The sequence below is a fragment of the Aptenodytes forsteri genome, unplaced genomic scaffold (genome assembly GCF_000699145.1).
Source record: "Aptenodytes forsteri isolate BGI_AS27 unplaced genomic scaffold, ASM69914v1 Scaffold326, whole genome shotgun sequence".
NCBI classification, from domain to species: Eukaryota; Metazoa; Chordata; class Aves; order Sphenisciformes; family Spheniscidae; genus Aptenodytes; species Aptenodytes forsteri.
In genome coordinates, this window is record NW_008795677.1 from 750,432 (window position 1) to 773,602 (window position 23,171).

The 23,171-nt window shown below is 39.8% G+C and overlaps 1 protein-coding gene across 10 annotated transcripts in view; it reads right to left on the minus strand.

Moving 5' to 3' along the window:
• The window catches only part of CAMK2D (calcium/calmodulin dependent protein kinase II delta), a 173,084-nt gene that overhangs the window by 57,990 nt on the left and 91,923 nt on the right, over positions 1–23,171 (minus strand). For all 10 annotated transcript variants that reach the window (XM_019472960.1, XM_019472958.1, XM_019472954.1 and 7 more), the window contains exons 3-5: positions 11,453–11,507; positions 3,502–3,567; positions 819–891 (exon numbers count right to left, since the gene is read on the minus strand). In XM_019472960.1, the coding sequence (XP_019328505.1) occupies positions 819–891; positions 3,502–3,567; positions 11,453–11,507 (194 nt within the window). The remainder of the gene's footprint in view (positions 1–818; positions 892–3,501; positions 3,568–11,452; positions 11,508–23,171) is intronic.

The following is a 23,171-nucleotide window of genomic DNA, read 5'->3' on the forward strand; positions in this document are numbered from 1 at the left end:
GGCGGCGAGGGGCCGGCCCCGGAGACGTGCTTCGGGTCGGCCGCTTTTGGGTTGGTCGGGTTGCATTTTTTGGGGGGGGGTTAATTTAGCGATTTTTGTTTGTTTGTTTGAAATGACAATTTTTCAAAGGAAAATTGTCGGGAAAGCGTCCGAATTTTTGCCAATAACTCGTTGACGAGGTCGTATTAAATACTTGGCATCCTCTCTGCTTTTCCCTCCTTTCCTTACTGAGAGCCCTCTCAGAGGCGTTGGGAATTGCGGCGGCCGCGGAGGTAACAAAGCGCCCCACGCCAAGTTTTAGGTGAAGTCTGAACTTCTGGCGGTCCAATTGAGCCGGCGATCAGCACCACTTGCCTGAGGGTTCGTCATACTCTAATGCAGCAGCGTGCGACCTGGTTGTTCCGCTACTGCGACCCGGGGTCTCGGAACAGAAGTGGCATTTAAATCTGCAAGCTGACATACATCACAGCCAAAGTTCACCTCCATGTGCGTACACAGCGATACACGGACACCCTTAATAGAATACCAGACACGTTCGACAGCATGGGATAAATCCAGCGCCTTGGAAGGAGACGGGGTTGTGTGGGGTTTTTTTTTTGGCAACCATTCCCCCTTTTTCCATGATGTATATTAGGCCTGTAGACTTGCAAACTGGAAAGAGGCGTCATGCATTATTTGTTCGTCTAGTTGTTTTGAGGGTGAGTAGGATAGGCAAGGGAACATCGCAGACAACCCACCCTCTGCCCGTACCCAGCGGAAAAAAAAGAAAACCAAACCCCAAAACTCTTATATCCAATTGATGGGCACCAGATACTGACCTTAAGGTCTCTGTGAACTATGCCATTTAGATGACAATGATTAACACTTTCTAGAATCTGCTGTATACAATGACTGCAAAGATACAAGGGCAGAATGGAAGGGAGAACATTTTAAAGGCACGTAATCACATCAAATACAAAATAAAATAAAACTTTAAAAAAATGTAAAGAACAAAAACAGTTTTACACCTCCCGACAAGTCTTGATTGCACATTGAACTGGAACAAAACAATGTTGAATATAGAGATATTTCCAGCTCTAACACATCCAAGAAACAAAGCAAAACCAAAAAACCAAACCAAAAAAAGACATTTAACATGGGACGTATGACACCTATGAGACAGAATCATTAGGTTGTGCTTTCATTCAGCAGTATGGAAGCTTTTTCCAGTTTCCAAAAACTGCTATGGGAAAAATAAAGTGGAGGCAATAAAACAATTAGTCGTATGTTTTGGTTTTTTTAAATTTTTACAGTGAAGTTAACGTTACAACAAGTGCTGAAACAAGATGTTCAGAAATGAAGTGATATACAGAAAAGAAATGAAACAAAGTCAAAAGCTAAGGAAAAGCAAAACATTTCTCATTTTGAATCTAATGGTTTCTTAAAAACTATTAGTAGAATAAAGCCAAGTCATTCAAAAAGGTGGCATGCATTTTCATTTAAAATATCGTCAAGCACTAGTTTAGTTGGGAGTCACTCATGAAATGGAAACCCACATTAAAAATGTAGACAAATGTTTTATTTTGGTGCTTTAAATAATTTAATTAGCACCTATTTTTCCATGCCCAGGTTTGCAAGTTTTGGCCAGCCTACGATGCCAAAAAGCACAACTGAAGTATTCATCTTTTAGAGCACCGGAACTTTTTCAGATGTTTTTCGCCACCGCAGGAGCTTATAAATGTTTTTTTAAAGATATCCTCGTGGCAGAAGTCAGCGACTGTAAGTAATACATGGTAGTCGAGGGCCAAGGATTTGATACTGCTCGTCCAAAACGTCTTGACCATGGAATTCAGAAGGAATGGTCATAAATCAGTAACTGGAGCCCAAGCCTGAAAACCCTTTCTTACGCGAGTAGCTCGCAACTCACTGAACTGGACTGCTTGCGTGAGCAAAGGCTACTTGCGTGAGTAAGGGCTTGCAGGAGCAGACCAGTATTAACAGTCCTAGGATATGCATCTATAAAGTCCTTAACTATTTCTATAGGGACACACACACACACACGCACTATATATAGAGATATATATAGAGAGATATATATGCACACGCACATGAATATATATATATAAAACCAGATAAAAATACAGAGATGCATGGTAACTAGATATTTCACTTATTTGGTCAAGTTTTTACTGACTATATAAAATGCGCATATGTATCTCCTCTCTCTATATATATGCACAGCCCCTTCTAATATGTCATAATTCTAGAACAGAAAAAAAAATCATTGCGGTTTTTCCTTTTAAATCACAAGTATCTTAAAAACACACAATGACACCATATGCTGGCCTTTGGCATCAATATCAGAAATTTTGCTTGAATCACAGCAGGCAAAAAATCATTCAGAAGTTTTTTAAACATAGCTCCTCTCCTTCCGCCCCACCTAAATTACTCATTCTGTTTTCTCTTCTACGGTGTGTTTTGCTATGCGGTGTTCCACATTTAAATGCTTGAAGTAATGATGTTTCTACCATTCCTACAGGAATTAGTAAGAGCAATAAACAGTGGAAGCTTCCTAATATTCAGAGTAACTTCTTGTTTGTTCATTATTATCCTACCACTGTTGTTAGGGACACTTAATGCTTTCCGGTCATCTGCCAATTAATTCCAAATGTAAAGGAATAACTGAAAATTGTATGTACTACATACGTATCGATGGTGGTGTGTGGCTACGAACACACAAAACCATGAGGATTCTTTAAATTTACTTTGAGATAAATTTTCTGTGAAGAGCGTAGCGGTAGAACGTATTTTCTTTAAAGTAATTGACCACAATGTTTAAAATTCGTAATTATATGAGAATATTTAAGATTTATTCTTGTATGAGGGCAAACAGATTCTGAGATGGAAAAATGGCCCTGATACTTTATGTCAGCATGCAAATTATGATAATCGTCAACTTATTCTTCAAGTTTTTCAACAAGCACTTGCAGAAAATTGCTAGAGATTTTGTATTTGAGCTCAGACTATGAGAGGCACAGTATAATTGCTTATTGATGAAACACAACAAAAATGTTTAAATATGAAAAGGAAATTAGTATTTCTGGACCGAGAACAAAAACTGTATTCAATGTAAAATTCTTTCAAGACCAACATACATTTCAAACTTTGATCAGCAAGCGTAAGAATCCCTAGATGAGATGGCTGAAATGTTACGTCCAGTTTGCAGAGGAGAAAACTGGGTAAGATTTTAACAACTTCACAAGTTTACACTGATTTTAACAAACTGAGATCCAATTTCAGCTTTTTCAGATCAGCAGACATCAGGACTTCGTACAAGTTCTCCACCACACAGTCGTGAGCTCAAAACGCCAAACTGTGCCCTTCCAAGTCTAAGAGAACTCTAGGAGAGAATTCCTAGAGTCTCACGGACTATGCTAGTGAAACTGATGCCAAACACCATGAGATATTTAAGTAACCATCCTAGAATTATTAAAGGCAGCATTAGAAAAACAAATTACTTACCTGGCATCTGCTTCACTATAATATTCTCTTGCAACTATATCTTCAAACAGTTCACCTCCAGTGACTCTGTTAGAAAAAGCAAGATGGGAAAGGAGAGTTCAGAAGTGAAAACGTGCATCTTAAATTAACTTGACAGGGAGAAGTCAGAGAGGAATAACTGAAATATTTGTACAGAAATGCAAGAGGTCTTGACCAGCAAGGTGAAGGAACTAAAGTGGAAGGTTTGTCCATCCAAATCATTAAATGAATAAAAAGGATGTGGTGGAACAGCAATCATAACTAGAAAATCAAAGCAAAGAGCAGCAGCTTATTGGGCAAGACGTCATACATCAGTTAAGGATGTCAAGAGTAAGTAGTAAAACCGCAAAAATAAAGGGAACTGACCAGCAAGGAAAATTGTGGCTGAAGTTCAGAACAGTTCAGGATAAATTGAGAACGGCAACGTAAGACGGATGTAAGAAAGGAGAATACAATAATGCTGAAAAGGGAAAAGGGTCTTTAAGTGCAGGTCAAAACACAACAGAGGTGTGTACCCGTGTGCCAGAGCGGCTTGCTTTTTGTGCTTTTGCTAGAATGAGGATTACTGAGTTGGAAGGAGAGTATCAGTAGAAGCAGCATACCTCAATTGGTTTAATGGCAGATTTTTCTTCCCCAGAAAATTTTCAGTTATCTTTGTCGAAAAAGTAGGAATACTTTAGTGGAAGTGCCACTTAAAATAATTTAAGAGGCATTAATAGTACTAATTATAAAATTTGGCTGCCTGTGTCAACAAGAGAGTGGGCTCAAAGAAACAGGAAGACCCTTCCTGTACTATACCCTTAACATTTCCTCTTTTATGGAATACACCGGCATACTGTCACAGCTAAACGCAAATCTTCATATATTCAGGTGCTGTACGGAACGGTTGAAAACAGATGCAAGCCTTGAAAACGCCCACAACGTGGAGTACCCAAGCGCACAGCCTAACCAGAGCACCTAAACACAGCCTCAACCGACAGGATGCACGGGTTAGTCCGATTCCTGCTTTCCAAAACCTTGATCCTACCGATACGCCAACAGAAATAATTCCTAGATGGGAGATCAATGTTCGTATTTCATGACTGTTTATGAACGTAGTGAATTTTCATATAGCACATTATATTCTCAATAAATTCCCAAACGTAAAAGCTAGAGCGGCCTACAAGATGCTTAAAGATTAAGATGCTTAAAAATCTATGCGACGATGAATACAACGATTATTGAATACAATTAAGTTTAATAGGATTAAAAAATTAGAAGTGAGGATACTTGGAATCTTCAGAACCGTAACATTCATTTGCAAATTGCTGTACTACCAGTTCGTCGTAGATCCCAGTCACTCAGTCACGTTAGATGACGACAGAAATGACCTGCCCAACCAGCAGCATAGCTCCTTTCTTCGAGAAGGCCCGTTAAAGAACTTTATTTTCATGTTTCCATTTCCATTTGGGCTACATCATCCTTTTTCTGAGTTTACACCTTACTGACTTTGAAAGTAATCCCTTTCAGGTAACAGAATGCTATTTTGTACAAAAGTCTGCAGTAAAATCTGGAGGTGCTAAAATAGCTGGCTGCCTAATTTGTACTCCTTTTCTTTTTCTTTTTGTCTTCTACCTTCCAGAAACTGGCTTTGGTTGCTGTAACACAAAATGTCTGATTGATGCATATTTTTTGACAGTCTTTGATACCTTCTTTTTGCTTATATATTTGTCTACCACAGTTCTGGTAAAGAGGAATAATTCTCACTTTGTGATGAAAGAAAAAACAAAGTATCCTTTGATCTTATTCTTCCCTGAAACACTTACTTTTGATCCAAGCCAAAAAAGAAAAGAAAAAGCTTTTGTCATCAAAAGCGCGTTTCAGTGGGAAAGAACACCAAGCTGATGCTTGTTCTTCTCAGGCACGGAGAAAATTCTTACTTGCTGACACTAAACATTTGCTTGGCGTTCATAACCGCTGCTAAACGATGGAAAAAATAAAAGCAAGAACAGAGCAGGTGACTTTCACTGACAACTGAACAAGTAGTCAGCAATTCCCATGCTCTGTCACTCTGAAGGATGCATTAGGAATAATTCTCAGAAGGCAGCTAAATGGCCATAATGAAGGAAGCTAGGGCAGGGGACTAAGAGGGGCCAGAACTCACCTCCATCTTCTGAGCCTCTGCCTCTGAGAAAATCGTTACAGCCGCGTTAGCGGCCTTTGCTCATTGAGCGCGCACGAGCAATGGGCCCTTGCAGCAAAAAAAGGTCAACTGCATCACGATATAGGACAGCCAGCAGGTGGAAGGGAGCGATTCTTCCCTTGCATTTGGCACTCGCGAGATCACACCTGGAGTACCATGTCCCCTTTTGGCTTTCCCAGTACACGAACGACACTGACATAACGAACCGTGGCTAATGGAGGGCCACCGAGTCGGTTAGCGTTGGAGGCACGTGGAGAAGCTAAGATAATTGGGTTCGTTCACCATTAAGACGGGAAGGCTCAGGGGAGATCTCATTGCTGTCTACAACTCTCTAACGGGTGCATACGCAGAGCCAGCACGGAAGGCAACAGACAAGCTGAAACACTGGAAATACCAAATAGATATAAGGATTTTTCTTCCTTTATTGTTACTGTAATTATTTGCTGTGCACTTGTTGCTCAAAGAGGTTGTGGAATTTCCATCCTTGAAGGTCTTCCAACCTTCACAAATCCCTGAGCAACCTGATTCAATTGGACCTTGTTCGAGAAGGGGGTTAGACCAGATAACCTCTAGGGATCCTTACCAACCTGCGTTATTCACTGATTTTATAAATAAAGAACAGAGCAGTTACCGGTGACTTCTTTTTATACTCCATACAGTTTAATACCAAAGTGGCTACAAAGCATTCTACTCCTTATTAGATGTCATTTTGTTAGGTGGATTTTTCCCCCCTGTATCTTCAGTTATGAAACACGATGGCTAGGGAAGGACCTGAGATATCTATCACGAATACAAACGACACAGATAGAAGAGATCCTTAGTTACGAGGTTCTCCTTGCCTAGCAAAGGCCATGAAACGAAAGCGTGACGTACTCTTTGGAGAATGCACGGCTCTGTGCTACTGCTCTGTTTCCAGCAGGAGCACCCAATTGCCTTACATGGGGAGGCGTGCTGAAATCGGAACTCTTGGAGGTTTTGCCGATCAACAGAAATACTTAGGCTGAGCTCTGAAATCAAATCACAGAAGGAAATTAAAATAGAGGACTTACCTATAGTTTGACTGCAGCTTCCGTTAAACTCCCCCCCCCCCCCCGGGCAAAAAATAGAAACAACCATCACTCGTACACTAAAAAAAATCCCTTAAACCCCCCCCCCCCCCCAAGGCTAAAATAATGAAAAACCGATACATCGTACCATTCGGGTGGGGCGGGAATCATACACCGATTCTAGTCTGTATACTTAAATTTGAAGGCAACTGCCAGCATAGTTAGATCCGCAGGTGTATCCAGGTAGGCTATACACAACGCAAGTGAAGGTTGTAAAGCAGAGGCAAAAAGTAAAAAAACACAACCAACTTTGGTCCTCCACTCAAAGCTACGTGAACAGCTGGCAAGCTACTTTCTCCCCGCAAGATTAAAACGGGAAGTAAGTGGATCTCAATGCCTTTCTGATACAGATACATTGTCGACGTCAGTGAGGTCCTACTTCATGACAGGACATTCACGATACGAGCTCTAGTAACTTTCAGGGTACAAATTAAAAGCCGCTGGTTCTCACAGATCGTTAGCGTTCTTTCGTAATTTTCTGAAGAGCATACTAAAATGGCAGCAAATAAAGCACGTGGGTTTGTTTAAGCAAAAGAAGTACAAGCAGCACCTAGAAACACCAAGGCCCTCCGCACCAGGTATGCCTTTCAGAAAAACGGCAGAGAGAGAGGGGCAAGCAGAAGGATTCCGCGTACAAAGGATGCTATTTCTATTTACCTCTTGGAAGAGGTACACCCAGAAGCAGTTTTTAACTGCTTCATTCAGCTGACTTTCTACTAAAACAAATTGCTGCATTGACAGTGTTAAATACCACTTTTTTTTTAATTGCAGACATTCGTAACAACACATACAGAAATACTCAACTTCATGTACCATATTCAACTGATTAGGAAAATTTACAAATATAAGAGGGTATTTAAAAGGAACTCCCAAATTAGCAAAGCTAGCTAAAAAAGCCTCTGCTGATGATCACACTGGCCTTGTTTCCTCCTAGTTTACGTTTCTTATTTCTTAAATTGCTTTCATAATGAAGGTGCGAGGAAGAAGGCTTGCAAAATTACATTGGCCATGTACTTTTTACATTTATCTGTGACCTTTCTACTTCCAAAAAAGAAAGGTTCAGGCACTTACGCTAGGCAAAGATTGTTCTGCAATTAGGCTTTTTTTTTGTATTTTTCTTTCTTCTACATAGTACAGTCCCTCCACTTGGAATTCAACAGCAACGCCAGGATTCTAAATGTACCAATTGTTGCATCTCATCGAGTGCATTAAAATGGGAGACACTGAAAAAAGAGAATCTCATTGACTTGCACAAGAGAGTCCTCAAGTGCTACAGCTGTTTCCATTCAGATACAGCAATTAATACTGACAGAATTGATTGGATTTGAACTCTTCTAACATCATTAACGCTGAAGACAATCTCATTCGTGCTTAGTAACTGAAATGGGCTGATAGAGGGACGCAAATCCTAACTACAGTTGCCTTAACCAATAAGGGAGGAGGAGTAAGAAACTTCATGAAGTCCATTACTAATCTTACTATGCGCATTTTATTACTCGCAAGTCACTTCACTATATCCAGTGAGAGAAACGTAACAGGAGGCAGTCCTTTGCCTGGGAGAAGTACCACAGAAGGCTATCTTAGTTAATTTTCTGAAATACGTAGGAGCCATATCGGCAGATTGGTACGATGCCTCTGTTCCTCGGCAGCGACATCAACGAGACCTTGAAAATCACTGCTTTGCCTAGTCAAGTGCAAAACAGCTACCATGCTCCAGAACGACACCGCCATGTATATATTTCAGAGATGGGGAGTCAGCAACCAAAGGTAAATTTTATATATATCTACACACACACACACGATACGTCAATACTTCAGTGCATCTGTTTCTCTCATATGCAGGGCTTCTCACAGGAACACCCCAATACCGCTTTTTGTCAGAAAGCTCATCTTTCGTTGTTCAATGTCCAGTTTCCACATGGACTGTAAAAGATTTCCACCTTCCCATTTTGACACTAGAACTCTTCACGCAAATGTACGCCTGTTACAGAGTACATTAATCACTTTTTTTTCCCTCCAGATAGAAGCACAGCTACCACTGAGGCATACAAATGAAGCAACAGGCTTCTCCTTCAGACTGCAGACATCTCTATGACATTAATTCAAATGAGATTGTTAGAAATTCAAAATAGAAAGTGACAATGATTGTTTTTTTCTATTCACAGAAGCAGCACTCTTCCTCTTCACTCTCTTATGTGGGTTGCAGTCTAAAAGAAATTTCTAAAGAAACAGTCGTACTGAATCCCACACAGTCTGAAAGAAATCATTAAGATAATGACATGATGGTATGCGTGGGTGGAGTGACAGTGTTACACCACAGCCAGGCTCCTGTTGAATAAAAATTAAATAAATAAATAAAAGCATGTACTTGGCCTTCATATTAAAGAAGTACATACGGTACCTTTTTTTGTGGCAGCCTTTTTACATTTAAACAAGCCACTAACCCGCATATTTGTAACTGCAGTAAAAGATGAAGTTTCACTAATAAATAGTATTAGTGAGCATTAAAGCAATAGTTTCTGAATGAAAAATTAACTGTGAACAGCCATCCTTACTAATTAGGCAAAATTTCTTCAAGAATGCAACACGTCGCTTTTCCAAAGACAACTATCAGTCAGCAGAGTCACTACCTCTACCATTCAGACGTTTCCTTTTTTGCAAAATGATTCCTTTTGACAAAAAACCCAAACCACGTGATCAAAACATAAAAAGCTGTATACCTATGTTGAAGCCCTCTTTCTTTGAAGAGGATGAAAAACAGAACCATGCGGACCGTTCCAGATGAACAGCATACGTTTGAGTCTGGTCCTGTGTTTGTCCTGAATGGGACTGACTGGGAAACAGAAGAAGTTCCAGCCAGTGCAGAATGCTTCCTGCAGAATCTAGTTTTCTGCCAAGACAGTATCTTTGGGTTAGGCATTAATTTTTATTGCAGAATGCAGGCTTCTATTTGTTCTGTTACTATTGAGATACAGCTACTGGTATCTACAACTTTGAAGTTGTTCAAATGCCTTCTAGTTCACACTGCAGTCGTAACCTCCTGAGATACGTCTGGCATTATATATTCAATTTAAGGCAGAAGTGGACTAACTGCAATTACAGTAGGCCATAGTTTCTAACAGTACAGTAGTACAACAAAAAAATAAAAATGACACCAGTTTATAAAAGGGATCTTGTCCCTAGAACTAAGATTTCTGCACGCACTTCTTGGAAATGCTCAGGATTAAGAAGATTGTTCCAAATCCACGTAGAAAGATTTCCTTTGTAGCCCTTAAAAAAAAAAAAAAAGGCGAAACAAAACCCAGTGCGTGTCAGAGAACAAGTATGCATGTTGTACGCTAGAGCCGTTTCCAAGCCAGCAGTCCGAGCACTTACCTGGGATATAAACAAATCAGATGTAAGTTCCTGTTGAGCCCAGGTAGGATTTGAGTACTGAACCCTGAACGCCTTCACTGCAGACAGACCCTTTAATATTTTTGTACTGCTAGCCTGAAATCTAGTCTTGAAGAAGTCTTCACGGATTTCTTTAAAAAAATTAAGTCAGAAAACAAAACAGAATGTAACCTGAGCATGAAAGCACACAACTGACTGTGGAAGATCCAGGTTCTAACTTACCTATGCTGAATGCAAATATTTCCGTTTGTATGCTTAGAAACGAGCTCTTTCACATTTCTAGGGGAAATAACGTATTCTCATTCTAACCAGCAAAACCATGTTGGGCCTAAGAAAGCTCTTGGGGGTGGGGTTTGTCAAAACCATCAACTGTCCTGGAAAAAACTGCAGTTGAAATAGATAATTTTACTTAAATAAGTCAGTTTTGCAAGACAATTCCTAATCATTCATGTTTGCCCATACCCAGAACCAAAAGCGGTAACTTTTCAAGAGAGTGGAAAAGTGCCTGTCCCGGGGAAGAATGAAGAACATCAGTGTCTCTTTTTAAGTCAAGAGTCTGAGACACATAGTTCACGTTGTCACCATCCCTTCATCCACTGAACAGCCTTATCTAGAAGAAACAAGCTCCACATACGCAGAGTCACTGCATGAATAGCTCACAGGACTGAAATTCCTGAAGCAAAATGGGAAATAGGAAATTTCCTTTCTATGTGCTGGGCATTTTACATTCCAAACGGTGTCAATACGAAACATTCTATTTATCAGTATGATGTGAATCGGGAATAAAACACTGAAAGAGTCTTTCCCTCTGGGAAACCCAGGCTTACCTTTCAATCCAGCAATGGAGATTTTCTGTACAGAAACTATTCTTCCACGTGCTTTTTTATGTTTCCTTTACAGACAACTGGCTGGCAGCAAATTATTTTTTCCCCCCGAGTCGTATGTTTGCTTAGCTTTGGCAGATATCATGCAACTTTTACTTACATGCCTACATTTTATATTAAAATCCACTTCAACAGTGGCCCTACATAGTCGAAGTTTTTAACATAGAATTCTTACAGTGACACTTACAAATCAGTTCTTGCACATGCAAACGACCAAATGTGTTACTGTCCTTCCAGCTCTGTTTACATCTATTTGTCCAACTCATTGCACCAGAACCATGCATTTATCTTGTGAGCTTGTATTTACATCTAAAAGTTTGAATACCACATCCCCAACATGCTAAAACATATGCAAAACACATACTTACAAGTCAAAGACTAAGTAATGGAATCCTTCTTCTGATATGCTGTCATGAAGCCGCACTATTGAAAGGGGGAAAAAAAAAAGATAAACACCGGTCATCTCTTTCATGTCTTTAATGTCTGTGATTTTGGGGGAGAAGGGAGGATTATAATTCTGCTGTAGAGCTGGTATTGCATCTGTGTGTGTTCTCATCCGTGTGGCTTTTTTTTTTTTTTTTAAATTCTCTACCCTCAGAATCGTCATTTCCATAAGGTGAGATAAACAAAGAAACCAAAAGACTGTATGTGCAGCTCACCGTAAAGTTATTTTGAAAGGAGCTCTGCTTTTGCTACGCCACAGAACAATGCTGCAGTCATTTCCTACCGCCTCCTGCATGTATGGGCACATACACACACGCTGCACCTTGCCTTTGCCCTTCGTGCTGAATCACGACTAAACAAGTACTAAAAGCGCGGTCAGACTTCATCTTAATACGTTGTATTAATATGATTCAACTCCCCTTTGCCTAGGCAGAACCTCCAATCAATCTTTTAAATAGCATACGCAGGAGTGCCCAGTCGCTGGACTTCTATCATTTTAAAACGGTATTCTTAATGTCATACAACTATTTTCTCAGCAGTATTACATCTGAAAAGTTGTAAACAAAACAAGGTGGGGAAAAAAAGCACCACAATTAATCACGGATTTCAGCAGAACAACAAACTTCAAGGGCTATGTTAACAAATTCCATAATCAGACAATAGATGCTGATTTTGAAAGAGAAAGCATCATTGCAAACTAAAAGCATTTGACTACACTAAAATAAACGGGGTCAAAAAGGGAATAAGCTATATTCCCGCTCATATTTCTATTACACACACACATATATATATTTCCCTCTAATCTTCTTACCTGCCATCCACTTCAACCACGTGAACGGTGAAGAGTTGCGAAGAGATAAATCTAGGGGCAGATCGATGCCCACCAATCTACGCTGAACTGCCAACTGTGGCAGCTGAAAGACTAAAGCGGCGGGACTGGGGCTGCCCACCACCCGGCTGCGGGTGCTCAGCCAGACCTACAGACGGCAAGGGTGGGCAGGAAGAGAAAGGGAGCGAGCGCCCGGGGGTGCGACAGCTCGGCAAGGTAACTGCCTCTCGTTACATCGCCGTGAAGAGCGGCTTCTGGAAAGATGCGAGGTTGCGTGAGAGGACTCGCCAGAAGCAAAATGATGGGATGTCTAGAAAATAGTCATTAGCCTTTCCGGCGCTTGTCACAGCCGACAGACTTACAGCATCCTAATGATTAAAACCCCGTGCCATGTTTACATACACCTATGTATCCATATCTAAAGTTTTCCCCGAGAACGCATTAGCCAGCTGCAGAACTTCACTCTGCATTTTAAGAATTCAAATCACATCATGGTAGAACTATGAATTAAGTCTTGAGGTTTTTCTTAATTACTTTAAATGAAATGGCAATTTCCAAAGCTAATTTTCCCACAATACGTGAAGCTTTGTCAGTAGTTTGATCCAAATCATTATCACTTACAGAACCAAATAAAAAAATCAGGGTACCCTAAAACTGCTTCGTGTTCGCAACTGAGCGGATGAAGAAAGTGTAAAAGAAAAGGATTTTCAGACTTCCCCAGATGGTAGCTTTATGTATTAATCATTTTTCATACAATACGTGACATTTAAGGAACAAAAATCAAATAAACATGACTTTTTTACTTAATAATATTTAGCCCAGGGAAACATCTTGTGTTTACACAATACTGAAGAGAAAACCAGCTCTTGGCTGACTCACTGCCCAGAGCTCGTGATGATTCAGAAGAGCCAAGTAGGTCTAAATCAGAATGTGTGGTTTTGGCTGGTTCTATAGTCTAGATTTGTCTAAAAAAAAAAAAATCAAATAAACATGACTTTTTTACTTAATAATATTTAGCCCAGGGAAACATCTTGTGTTTACACAATACTGAAGAGAAAACCAGCTCTTGGCTGACTCACTGCCCAGAGCTCGTGATGATTCAGAAGAGCCAAGTAGGTCTAAATCAGAATGTGTGGTTTTGGCTGGTTCTATAGTCTAGATTTGTCTAAGTTTTTACAAAGTGCAAGCCTTGAGCATAAAAGTCCAAGGTAGTACATTGCTGCTGTGGTAAAACATACCCTGTCTGTAGACATTAGAGGGACATACAGTTTAGGATATCAGAATCAAATAGTGTAAATATCAAATAGTATAAATATCAAATAGTATAAAATGTAATTGATTAAAAAACTAGAGCACACCGAAAGTGTAAGAACAATTAATCAAACAATAACCGTGTAGCACAATAGCAAAATAGGAATCTTCCAAATCTTTGTACTAGTGCATTTTCAATGTCTCCTTATGGAATCAAAGATACATTATTTATTCACGTCTTTTAAAAAACCCACAAACCAAACCAAACCACCCCAACAAAGCAAAATCAACTTTCTTTCTGTTGAGATTTCAATACCCCCAAATGTCTGGTCTTTAAAGCAAACCAAATGTGAGATGAGACACCAAGTACCAGCCTAGAACAGTATCCTGAAATTTCTAGCTCAGAACAGGGGCCCCCGAAACATCTGGCTTTTGAGTACACTACCTCGTACAGTAGCATCAAAGATACTACTCAAGAATGAGTGCTCAGAAATTAGCAGCAAGATTTAGTACAGACCCTTGGGTATGTCACAGAGCTGCAACATAACCCTGAAATAGTAAAGTTTGGAGTGCAGCTAGTACATTTTGCATATGCCTCTCCAAAAAAGTTTAAAACTTTTTAAGATTTAATACATAGCAAATTATACCTTTTGACAGAAACTGCCTGTTCCTGAAATAGATTCGTAAGAACTCTAAGCGTGGTTTTTCTGTGAACACTTTTTTTGGATTCAAAGCAGCATTCCTCTCCTTGCTGCTCGCTACCAGCATTATACTCAGACAGGCAGAAGCCTTCATATTCAATTTCCCATATCAGGTATGGATATCGAGAACTACCAAATACTTCTGGTGAGGCAGAATATTTGCTGCCAACTGCTTTCAAAGAGCTCTGAAGCACGTAAAACAACCCAGATTTTTGAAATGTCTCTAGAGAACTGAAACAAAGTATTAAATCTTAAAATTTAGCAATGAAATCCACCTTTAAAAAATATTACTTTGGTGTTAAACCCAGACAGTCTTGGCTTGAGCGTGTGGCTACAAAACAGCCAACAGCCTATATTCATACGCATACTTACTCAGTTTTCATGGTTCACTCCTCCTACTGCTCCAGCGTCGATTTGCTAGCAACCAGCTGAAGCAAAGGACTGTATTCTTTAATTACCGCTGTATTTTTTAAACACCGAATGACTTTCTTACACACATTTATGAGAAAGTCATCTCCCAGGTAAGAATGAAGTCAACATGCACCTACAGTCATTAAGGCAGAATTTTAAAACTGTGACCCTGAAGCGACAAAGTCATAGGAGAAAAATAAGCTGCATTTCACTGCCGTTGGTTCCAGGCAGTACAAAACCCCTTTCCCCCTCTCTGTTGGGTTGTTTGGTTTTTTTTTTAAATAATTGTGTCTACCACTTGTACTGCTAGGAATATATATTTATTTTTTTATATATATTCTATATTATATATATATTTAAGCCTGCGGTAAGTAGTTCACATTTATACAGACTGAAACAGACACACTATCACAGCTATCGCATATAGATATCAGCGGCTCCATACAGAACAGTAGCTTATTCCTACTATGTGAGAGCAGATAAATACCTGGCCCACCACCACACAGCATATCAAAACCGGAGCCAAGAGTGCAAGTTTTATCTTGGCTAGAGGCATCTGTCGTACCCCTGTTACTAAGCAGACCAGCACAGCACCGTATGGAGGGGCTCCTAGAGCTTCGCTGCCTGCCTGAAACGGGAGATGCTCTTGCTTTGTCACATCCTTTTCTAGAAGAGGGCTTCTTTGTTCGGTGTCGCCGCAGAACCACAGACCCCTTCTGACTAGAAAAGGATCGCGATTTGAGATGGTGGACGATGTTTTTTCTCAGCCTGGTGAGGCTATTTCCTTTCTAGCCAAAGTCTAGTCTGACATGTCCATGGGGATATCTTCTTCAAGGATCATGTTCTTCCTTTTTCTTTCCTCCCAAATGTCTGAATCGTAGAAGCGAGACGGAACAAATCCTTCTCTGAATCAGGATCACATGCCCCTGATTGTCTCCGAAAAGGAAACCAGGCTGAGGCAGCCAGGGAAGATGAAAACTGCCTTTTGGCAAGTGCTCGTGTTGGCTTCTTCGGTCAGTTCAGATACAGCGTTATGCCAGTAAATCTGCTAGGTGAAAATCCCAAATAAGCATGGGCAAAGAAAAAGAATCCGTGGAGAAGACAAGACAGCCTGACAATCTGGAGTAAAGGGTGCACGACGGCAGAGAGGCAAGTCCAGCATGGCCCAGGCTTTGCGACTGCATTCTGCCTGCAACTCAGCTTTTCACTGGGAAAGACGAGGGGTGTCGTGATGGTGATTTGAGAAGCTATTCACAAAGTTTAAGAGGTGATTCACTACAAAAAGTATTCGTGTATTCATTGCAAGCATATGTAGTTCTTTACACACACGGATCAGGCAGGATTGAGGCACGACAAAGCAAAACGCAGCAATTGCAAAGATTATTCATCCAATGTAAGAACTCCCATCGGTAACCCACGCTGCAATTCCTGTTTCTCCAGAGACACAAAAAGCATTCATCGGTAGAAACAGTTCCATTTATCTTTTATCTTTTTTGAAAAGATTACAGTTAGACCTAATCATTATTAATGGGAGTTGTTTCATGAGTGCTGTCATGAACAAACACGTTATATGGCGGAAAGGACGCAAGATGAATTATTTTTTCCCTCCTGCCCGCTGTAGCACTACGGTCGTTCTCCTCCAGTGGGTTACAGAGAAGGTGTTTAACAACCTTTGACCACAAAGTTGTTGCTCTTCAGCAAACCGCTTGAAACACCTGATAGGAATCCAGGGAAAACGCAGCTCTTTCTTTTGGAAAAATACTACAAGCCCACAAAAGATCAGGAATATCCCTTTGGCTTCAGCACTGATTTTCATCTGAAATACCTTCCAATCACCACTCTGCGATAATCATTATAATAATTTGAGGGAGAACTTCTATTAGCTTTATTAACTTTGTATTTAGCCATTAGTGTGGGCAAGCTCCAATCAGACTGAAAAGCAAAATTATCTCCTTTATTTGACTTTTTGTGTTGAACTATAGTATTTTGTGTCTATCCTATAGAAAACAGCTTGATATAATGGCCAAGCAACTTTATTATCTCCTTTCTGAATTTCTGCCTTTAAAGAAAAAAAAATCAAAATAATAGTATTCCACATACTTTCAATGAAAATCAAATTCTTCCAGGTAAGGACACAAGTCAAACAGCAGATAAAGTCAGACAAAAATTCTTCAGGATAAAGATACCTAATCATATCTAAAACTATTGCCTAAAACATTTATTTTTGTGAAACTGCTGAAGTGATAATTTTGATAAATGTATCTGAATTAGTTCACATTACAAAGACAAAATATTTGAGACGACTGAACTTCACACAGAAGTTACGGTCCATGGTCAGTACAGCAGCTGCACAAATGTGCATGGAGGTGTCAAACTGCTCATTGGAGAAGAGTCATTCCATGCAATCCCATTCAGCGTGTTTATTAATAGAGCACAGAAAGGGATAACGTAGTTAATGGCACTGCAGTTAAAGACACTCATTTTCCCTTTGGTGCTAAAGATTTAGATCCATGGACTCCCAGACCATTAATCCTGTAACTCTGTGAAGCTAGATGTCTCGAGTTAGTGCACCGTTAGGAAGTTATAGGGCTCATTCGTCAGTAGTACAGGTTTAAAATGGGTTTGGAAAGTCATGAAAGCGTATGTCATATTTGCTGAATTATGTAAATTATTTCTTCAAGTTCCGGCCTTCCTGCAAGAAGAGTGAAATAAAGGGACAGATGTGCTTTCCCTCCGTGTTCACTTCCAACAGCTTATTAAAGTATTTAGGCAGATCTTATTCAGATCACTCTTATTAGGAAAAAAAAACCTTTAAAAAATGAACTTAATTACCTAATGGAATGACTTAATTTAATCTTGAATTTTCTATGTTTTATCAATTTCATTTTCTATGAATTGATACCTGCCTGCCACTAGGGATGGGATAAGTGGTTGCATTTGAAAACAAAGAGGTAAAAGAAAAACTGAAAAAAACTTAGTCACTGAAAAGCTATAACCAGGTATGTTTTTTTGGTAATATTTGCACCACTCAATTTTCTATTTCAAAACACTTGTCTATAAGCATTTTCTGCTCCCTCGTCTCTGACAAAGAATGCCTCGCGCTCAGCAAAACTGCTTGGCTGAGAAGTGGAAGATCTGCAGTGGCTTAGCACTGTTAGGACTCGGATCTTCCTGCAAAGTCACCCTTTGTCATCTTTCCTGTTCTACTAAATCATAGACCTTGAATGTCTCCAGGGATGGGGCATCCACCACCTCTCTGGTGGTGGATATGATATGCGTTAGATATGATTAGGTATAAATAAACCAAGGTGATGAGGGAAGGAAGATAAAGCTACTGCTAGAACTTCATCAGGAACTCAAGTGGATGCCAGTGTCGAAGTCATTACAGCAGTGCCAAGAACTGAGACCAAAGTCAAAATTCGTCCTATAGCTTTTAGTCTAGATCCCAAGCTTAACTTGCTTGGGATCCCAAGCTAAACACGATAAACGCAGAACTGCATATGGGAGCAGAGCTGCGGATGCAAAAGCTTGCGAACCGCTGCTCAGGAGTGCTGCTGTTTGCACTGATCAGACACCTGCTTCCTTCAAAAAAAAACCCCCATCTTCACTGCAACCTCATTCTCTATACCTCAACGCTCCACGTTTTTCCATCCCTGTCACTTACTTCCTCTCTTTTGATGCATGCTATAAATAATCTCTGCTGAGCAACCAAACTCCTTAAATCAGTGGTGCGTAACACAGTCACGACTATAGCCTCCAGACATTAAACTCAATGCAGAACAACCCTGCTTAAGCCTATGCTGCAGTTACTGCTGTGGCTACAGCTCCTGTTTTGTGCCGCTTGGATACTTCTTTGAAAACAACCAATTACAAATATCAGTCAAACCTAGTGAGAAGGCTGGATAAACACTCGGGTACTCGGCACTGAACCTCTGCTACCGTTAACGGACCAACGTCCAGTGCCTACGTCAGGTAGCTGAAAGCCGATACGTGACCGCAGAAGAGACCGTGCAGACACAGCCCCTGTACGGGGTGAAACAGAGTCGGCAGCCGTGCGGAGCAGAGGTCCTCCGTCATCTGCTGAGCCACAAGACGAGGGACGCCCAAGTCACAGAGCAGCGCTTGGCTCTTGCCACGGGTGATGAGCCACGCTCCTCAGCGTGCAGGAAAAGCGTCCTTTTCCCCCTGCTCACTTTTCAGGAGCTCGGAGTCAGAAATTTAGGCAGCACCGTTAAAGCTGAGGTTGCTCCTTACGCTTATACTTCCTCATACACAATACTACTCTTCTGGGACCATGAAAGCCTGGGGCCCTCTATAATAAAGCTGCTCAGTTACAGTAGAAAGAACTTTGCAAATATTAATAAGAGCCATTACCTAACAATCTGAAATATTTAGAGGCTAATCTGGTAAGATTAGTACAGTAGCAATGCTCAAGGGCAGCTGATTTCTCAAAGACATTAAACAGGGTAATGCTTTGCGTATCTAAGAAAAGAATCCTCCCCCATGCTGTTAAGTGCACAAGCGGTATTGTAATACTTACTATCATTAAATGAGTTTATGCAAGTCAGCAGCGCTGTGTAAGCTATTAACAGGTCTATATTCAGCAACAGTGAATCAAAACTAGATAGCTTCCAAATTAATTCAAAAGATAAACAACTTTTTATTACAGTGCGAATTCACGGTTATTTAGGGTCAACAACTTGAGAAAAAATCCTACCAATCTGCATCTGTACTGGTATAATGAAAAATGATGGGAAAAATAATTAGGCAATTTAATATTTGGAAAGGCTGCATTTGTCCCCAAGGCACTGTAACAGTAAGTGTTAACTAGTATGAACAAAATGCCATGTATTCTAAAAATACTCATTTGTGACCAAAACCCTCTCCCATCAAGGCCTTCAACACAATAAACTTCTGTAATCTGATTAAATGCCAGCAATATTTACATTCACTGCCTTCACTAAAACCCCTCAAGTCTAATGCACGCTTAGAAGTCAGTTTGCCAAACTTTGAACTTTGGTCAAAGATTCTTGCTCCACAGAAAATGAAAAATTATTTGCCAAAGTAGGTAAAAGTCCAAATTTTGAAATGAGACTAAGTAAATCCAGGCACTGATGTCAAAGCAGATGGCCTCAAATTACCAACCCTTTTGGCATGATGAGACTCTTGCTTCATTCCTGCTGAAGACCGACAGTTTAAACAGGGCATCAGTACATGTGGTGGGAAATGTCAGGGAGAGAGGAAAAAGAAAGAGTGCTTTAGAAAAAGTATGTCTTGTGATCAGAGGAGGCTCATTGAGCTACTAAATGCCCTAAAAAACCCCAAGCGGCTTCTCAAGTCTTAACCAGTGATGTGTAAGCACAGAGAGACCCTCAGGTCTAGCTTCTACGCATGCTTCAGGCACTAAGTGCTAACAAACGAAACTTAAAAGACAGAAACCGATTCAGCCTAAACACCAGAAATCTAGCTGCTAAAAATTAAACATCCCAAATAAAATTAGCTGATTTAAAAAAAAGTAAACAGGTATTCCAAAACAAGTCTTAACCAGTGATGTGTAAGCACAGAGAGACCCTCAGGTCTAGCTTCTACGCATGCTTCAGGCACTAAGTGCTAACAAACGAAACTTAAAAGACAGAAACCGATTCAGCCTAAACACCAGAAATCTAGCTGCTAAAAATTAAACATCCCAAATAAAATTAGCTGATTTAAAAAAAAGTAAACAGGTATTCCAAAACATTACACCCCGGCATCCCAAATAAAATTAGCCAATTAAAAAAAAAAAGTAAACAGGTATTCCAAAACATATAATTCTGCATTAGTAGTCTCCAGGGAGAGCAGCTGTAGTAACTCTGACCACCAGATTTTTGTCGCTTTTCAGTGCACCGTAACACAGGTGTGTGTGTATTTATGTGTGCACGCACGCACAGGAGAGTGCTGTGGAATCATATCCTATATCCCTGAAGTTAAAAGGAACAGCTGGAGTGACACACCTTTACTTATTCACATACGAAAATAGCAAAATTGTATGTAGTTGTTTAAAAAAAGAACAGAGTACTAAAATGTACACCTGTGTCTTATGTCTTCATTTAATATAAAATCATGTCATTTACTAGAAATCCTGTATTTCAGGTTGAGCTAATTCCTCTTTACAGTTAAAGCCCTGATTTTGTAAGTTTAACAAGATTTTTTACAAGGCAACAAAAAGCCTTACAAATGTCATCAGATTAAGCCTTATGAGGCTAGCTGCGTGGATTAAAAGGAAGACTGACACAAATCTTTGCTAAGAGCAAACTGATGTCTCAGCTGCCAGTGTTGATGCTTCAAGCACTAACATTTTTTAACCATTTTAGCATTCATCAGAACGTGTAAGAAGAGGAATAATGACAGCCTACACAAGAATTTCACGGAGTGTTAACTAATAAAAGGACAAGCTGTAACATAGAGATGTTATGTTAATTAAAACAAACAGGTTCGGAAAACCACACAGCATACTTTAATGGAGGGAATGTAATTTGCTTGGTTTTTCTGAAAGAAGGGCCTAGTTCTCGTGCTAAAGCGAGTCATCTTTACAGACCAGCGATGACGAAATTGCCACAATGCTTGGGCAGCTCACCGATTGCCAAGATTCGCTATGAAGTGACGTGCAGAATTTTAGCAGTTCAAGAAACTGAAGTGACGGAAAAGATCAAGTGAAAAACGGAATGAAATCCGCTCAACGCACAGAATCTAACCTCCTAATTAGACAAGCTAAAGAGTCTATTTATCCCAGCTGGAAAGATGCAGTTCTGTATCTTTTTGATAGATACTTTTGCCAAATGTACATGTGGTAGACGAAAACTTTCAGCTAGACTCTGGATGCATCACAAGAAAATAAAACCTCAGACAGAATTGCCCAATTGTCAGAATTAGGCGATGACCCTTCTAGTATTTACAGTGCTGGCCACCACTGAAACCAGATCTATATAAAATCGTATGCAGGACCTACATGTCTACAAAATTGGATATCGGGGGGTTGTAATCATCGGGCAGGACACAGCCTCCCTTCTTGGCTTTCCTCTCTTAAAACACATTAAACACAGAAACACAAACAATTTATGTAACGGCCACTCAGAGAAGTATGTTTGCTTATTTGTTAAATGCTCCCCTTTCATGAGGACGAGGCCCCAAGGTATTTAAAGGCATCAGCTTATGAAAACAAAGTCAGTCTACTTTAAATAGTTCAAACAAAAAGGAAAGCAGAAAATTGTAATCCTCTGGCACGACTCAAGAAGTACCACAGAAAAGAAATGTCACCTCTCATAAAGGAGCAAGGCACGCACCTAGCAGCTTTAGACAATGTTTTCAAAGCAATTAGCACTGTATTTAAGGCACCTTTAATAACAATCACTTTCAGAAAACCTACGCCAAATTCTTTCAGTCAGCAGCAGCAATTACTATAGCTAAATTTCCTAAAACTTTTCATTTTTAGCTTTTTTTTCCCCCCCAATTTTAAAAGCTTATTCATTAGTTTACCAGAGTAAAGACCGTCAAGTAAAACCAGAAGGGGATGACTGTGTATTCAAGGTATCTTAGTGAAATTCTTCATTTGAAAGTTGACTAGAACTGTGATAGCTTATAGAAGTAAGAAAAGATAAAAGATGATCTTTACTGATACTTACGTCCGATACTGAATTTTTTTAATAACTGAGCAATAATCCAATTCTTGTATGCAATTTGAATTCAGTGACCACTCCTATACAACTATCCTAACAAAGAGTATTTGTAATTAATCTGAACTATTGATTTGACCAAGGGGAATACTGAAAACATAGTATTTATATACAGAGTCATTGTTTTTTGGTCTCTGGATGCTTTAGGGGAACAAGGGCCTTAAAGTTTTAAAACGGGTTGTTCTGACAGCTGGAGATAACTAAAGCATGAAGCTATTCTCCCCACAATTACCTTTCAGATCATTATACTACATCTACTTTGTAACACTATGGAAATGCAGCAGGGTTGAAGAACCAGCTCTATAGTCTGATGAAGATATTAAATGCACTGTAAATTGCCATCTTGCTGTTAGAAATTGCATGCAAATTTACCCTAATTGAATTAGTGAAGCTACAATAAACATTATGCACCCCTCTCTCTCCGAAGGCTGACTGAAAACTTGACGTTCCTGCCCACTTCTCCCCCCCAAGATGCACAGAAGTTTTCATTTTACTAGTAACACTAAAAAATACTTTTCAGTCTACAAAAATGGAAAAAAAAAAAAAAAATCCAAATCCAAAACCCAATACTGATTTAAAATACAGACATTCATCCTGTTGAAGGAAGTCTTTTCAGATTTTTGACAAAGCAGGCATTTTCTGTGTAAAGCGGATATATTATGGAGAAAAAGAAAAAGAAACTGAAAAATTTTCTTGAACCCATTTAGAAGAGCATCCCCGTCACTTTGGTGGAATACGATCA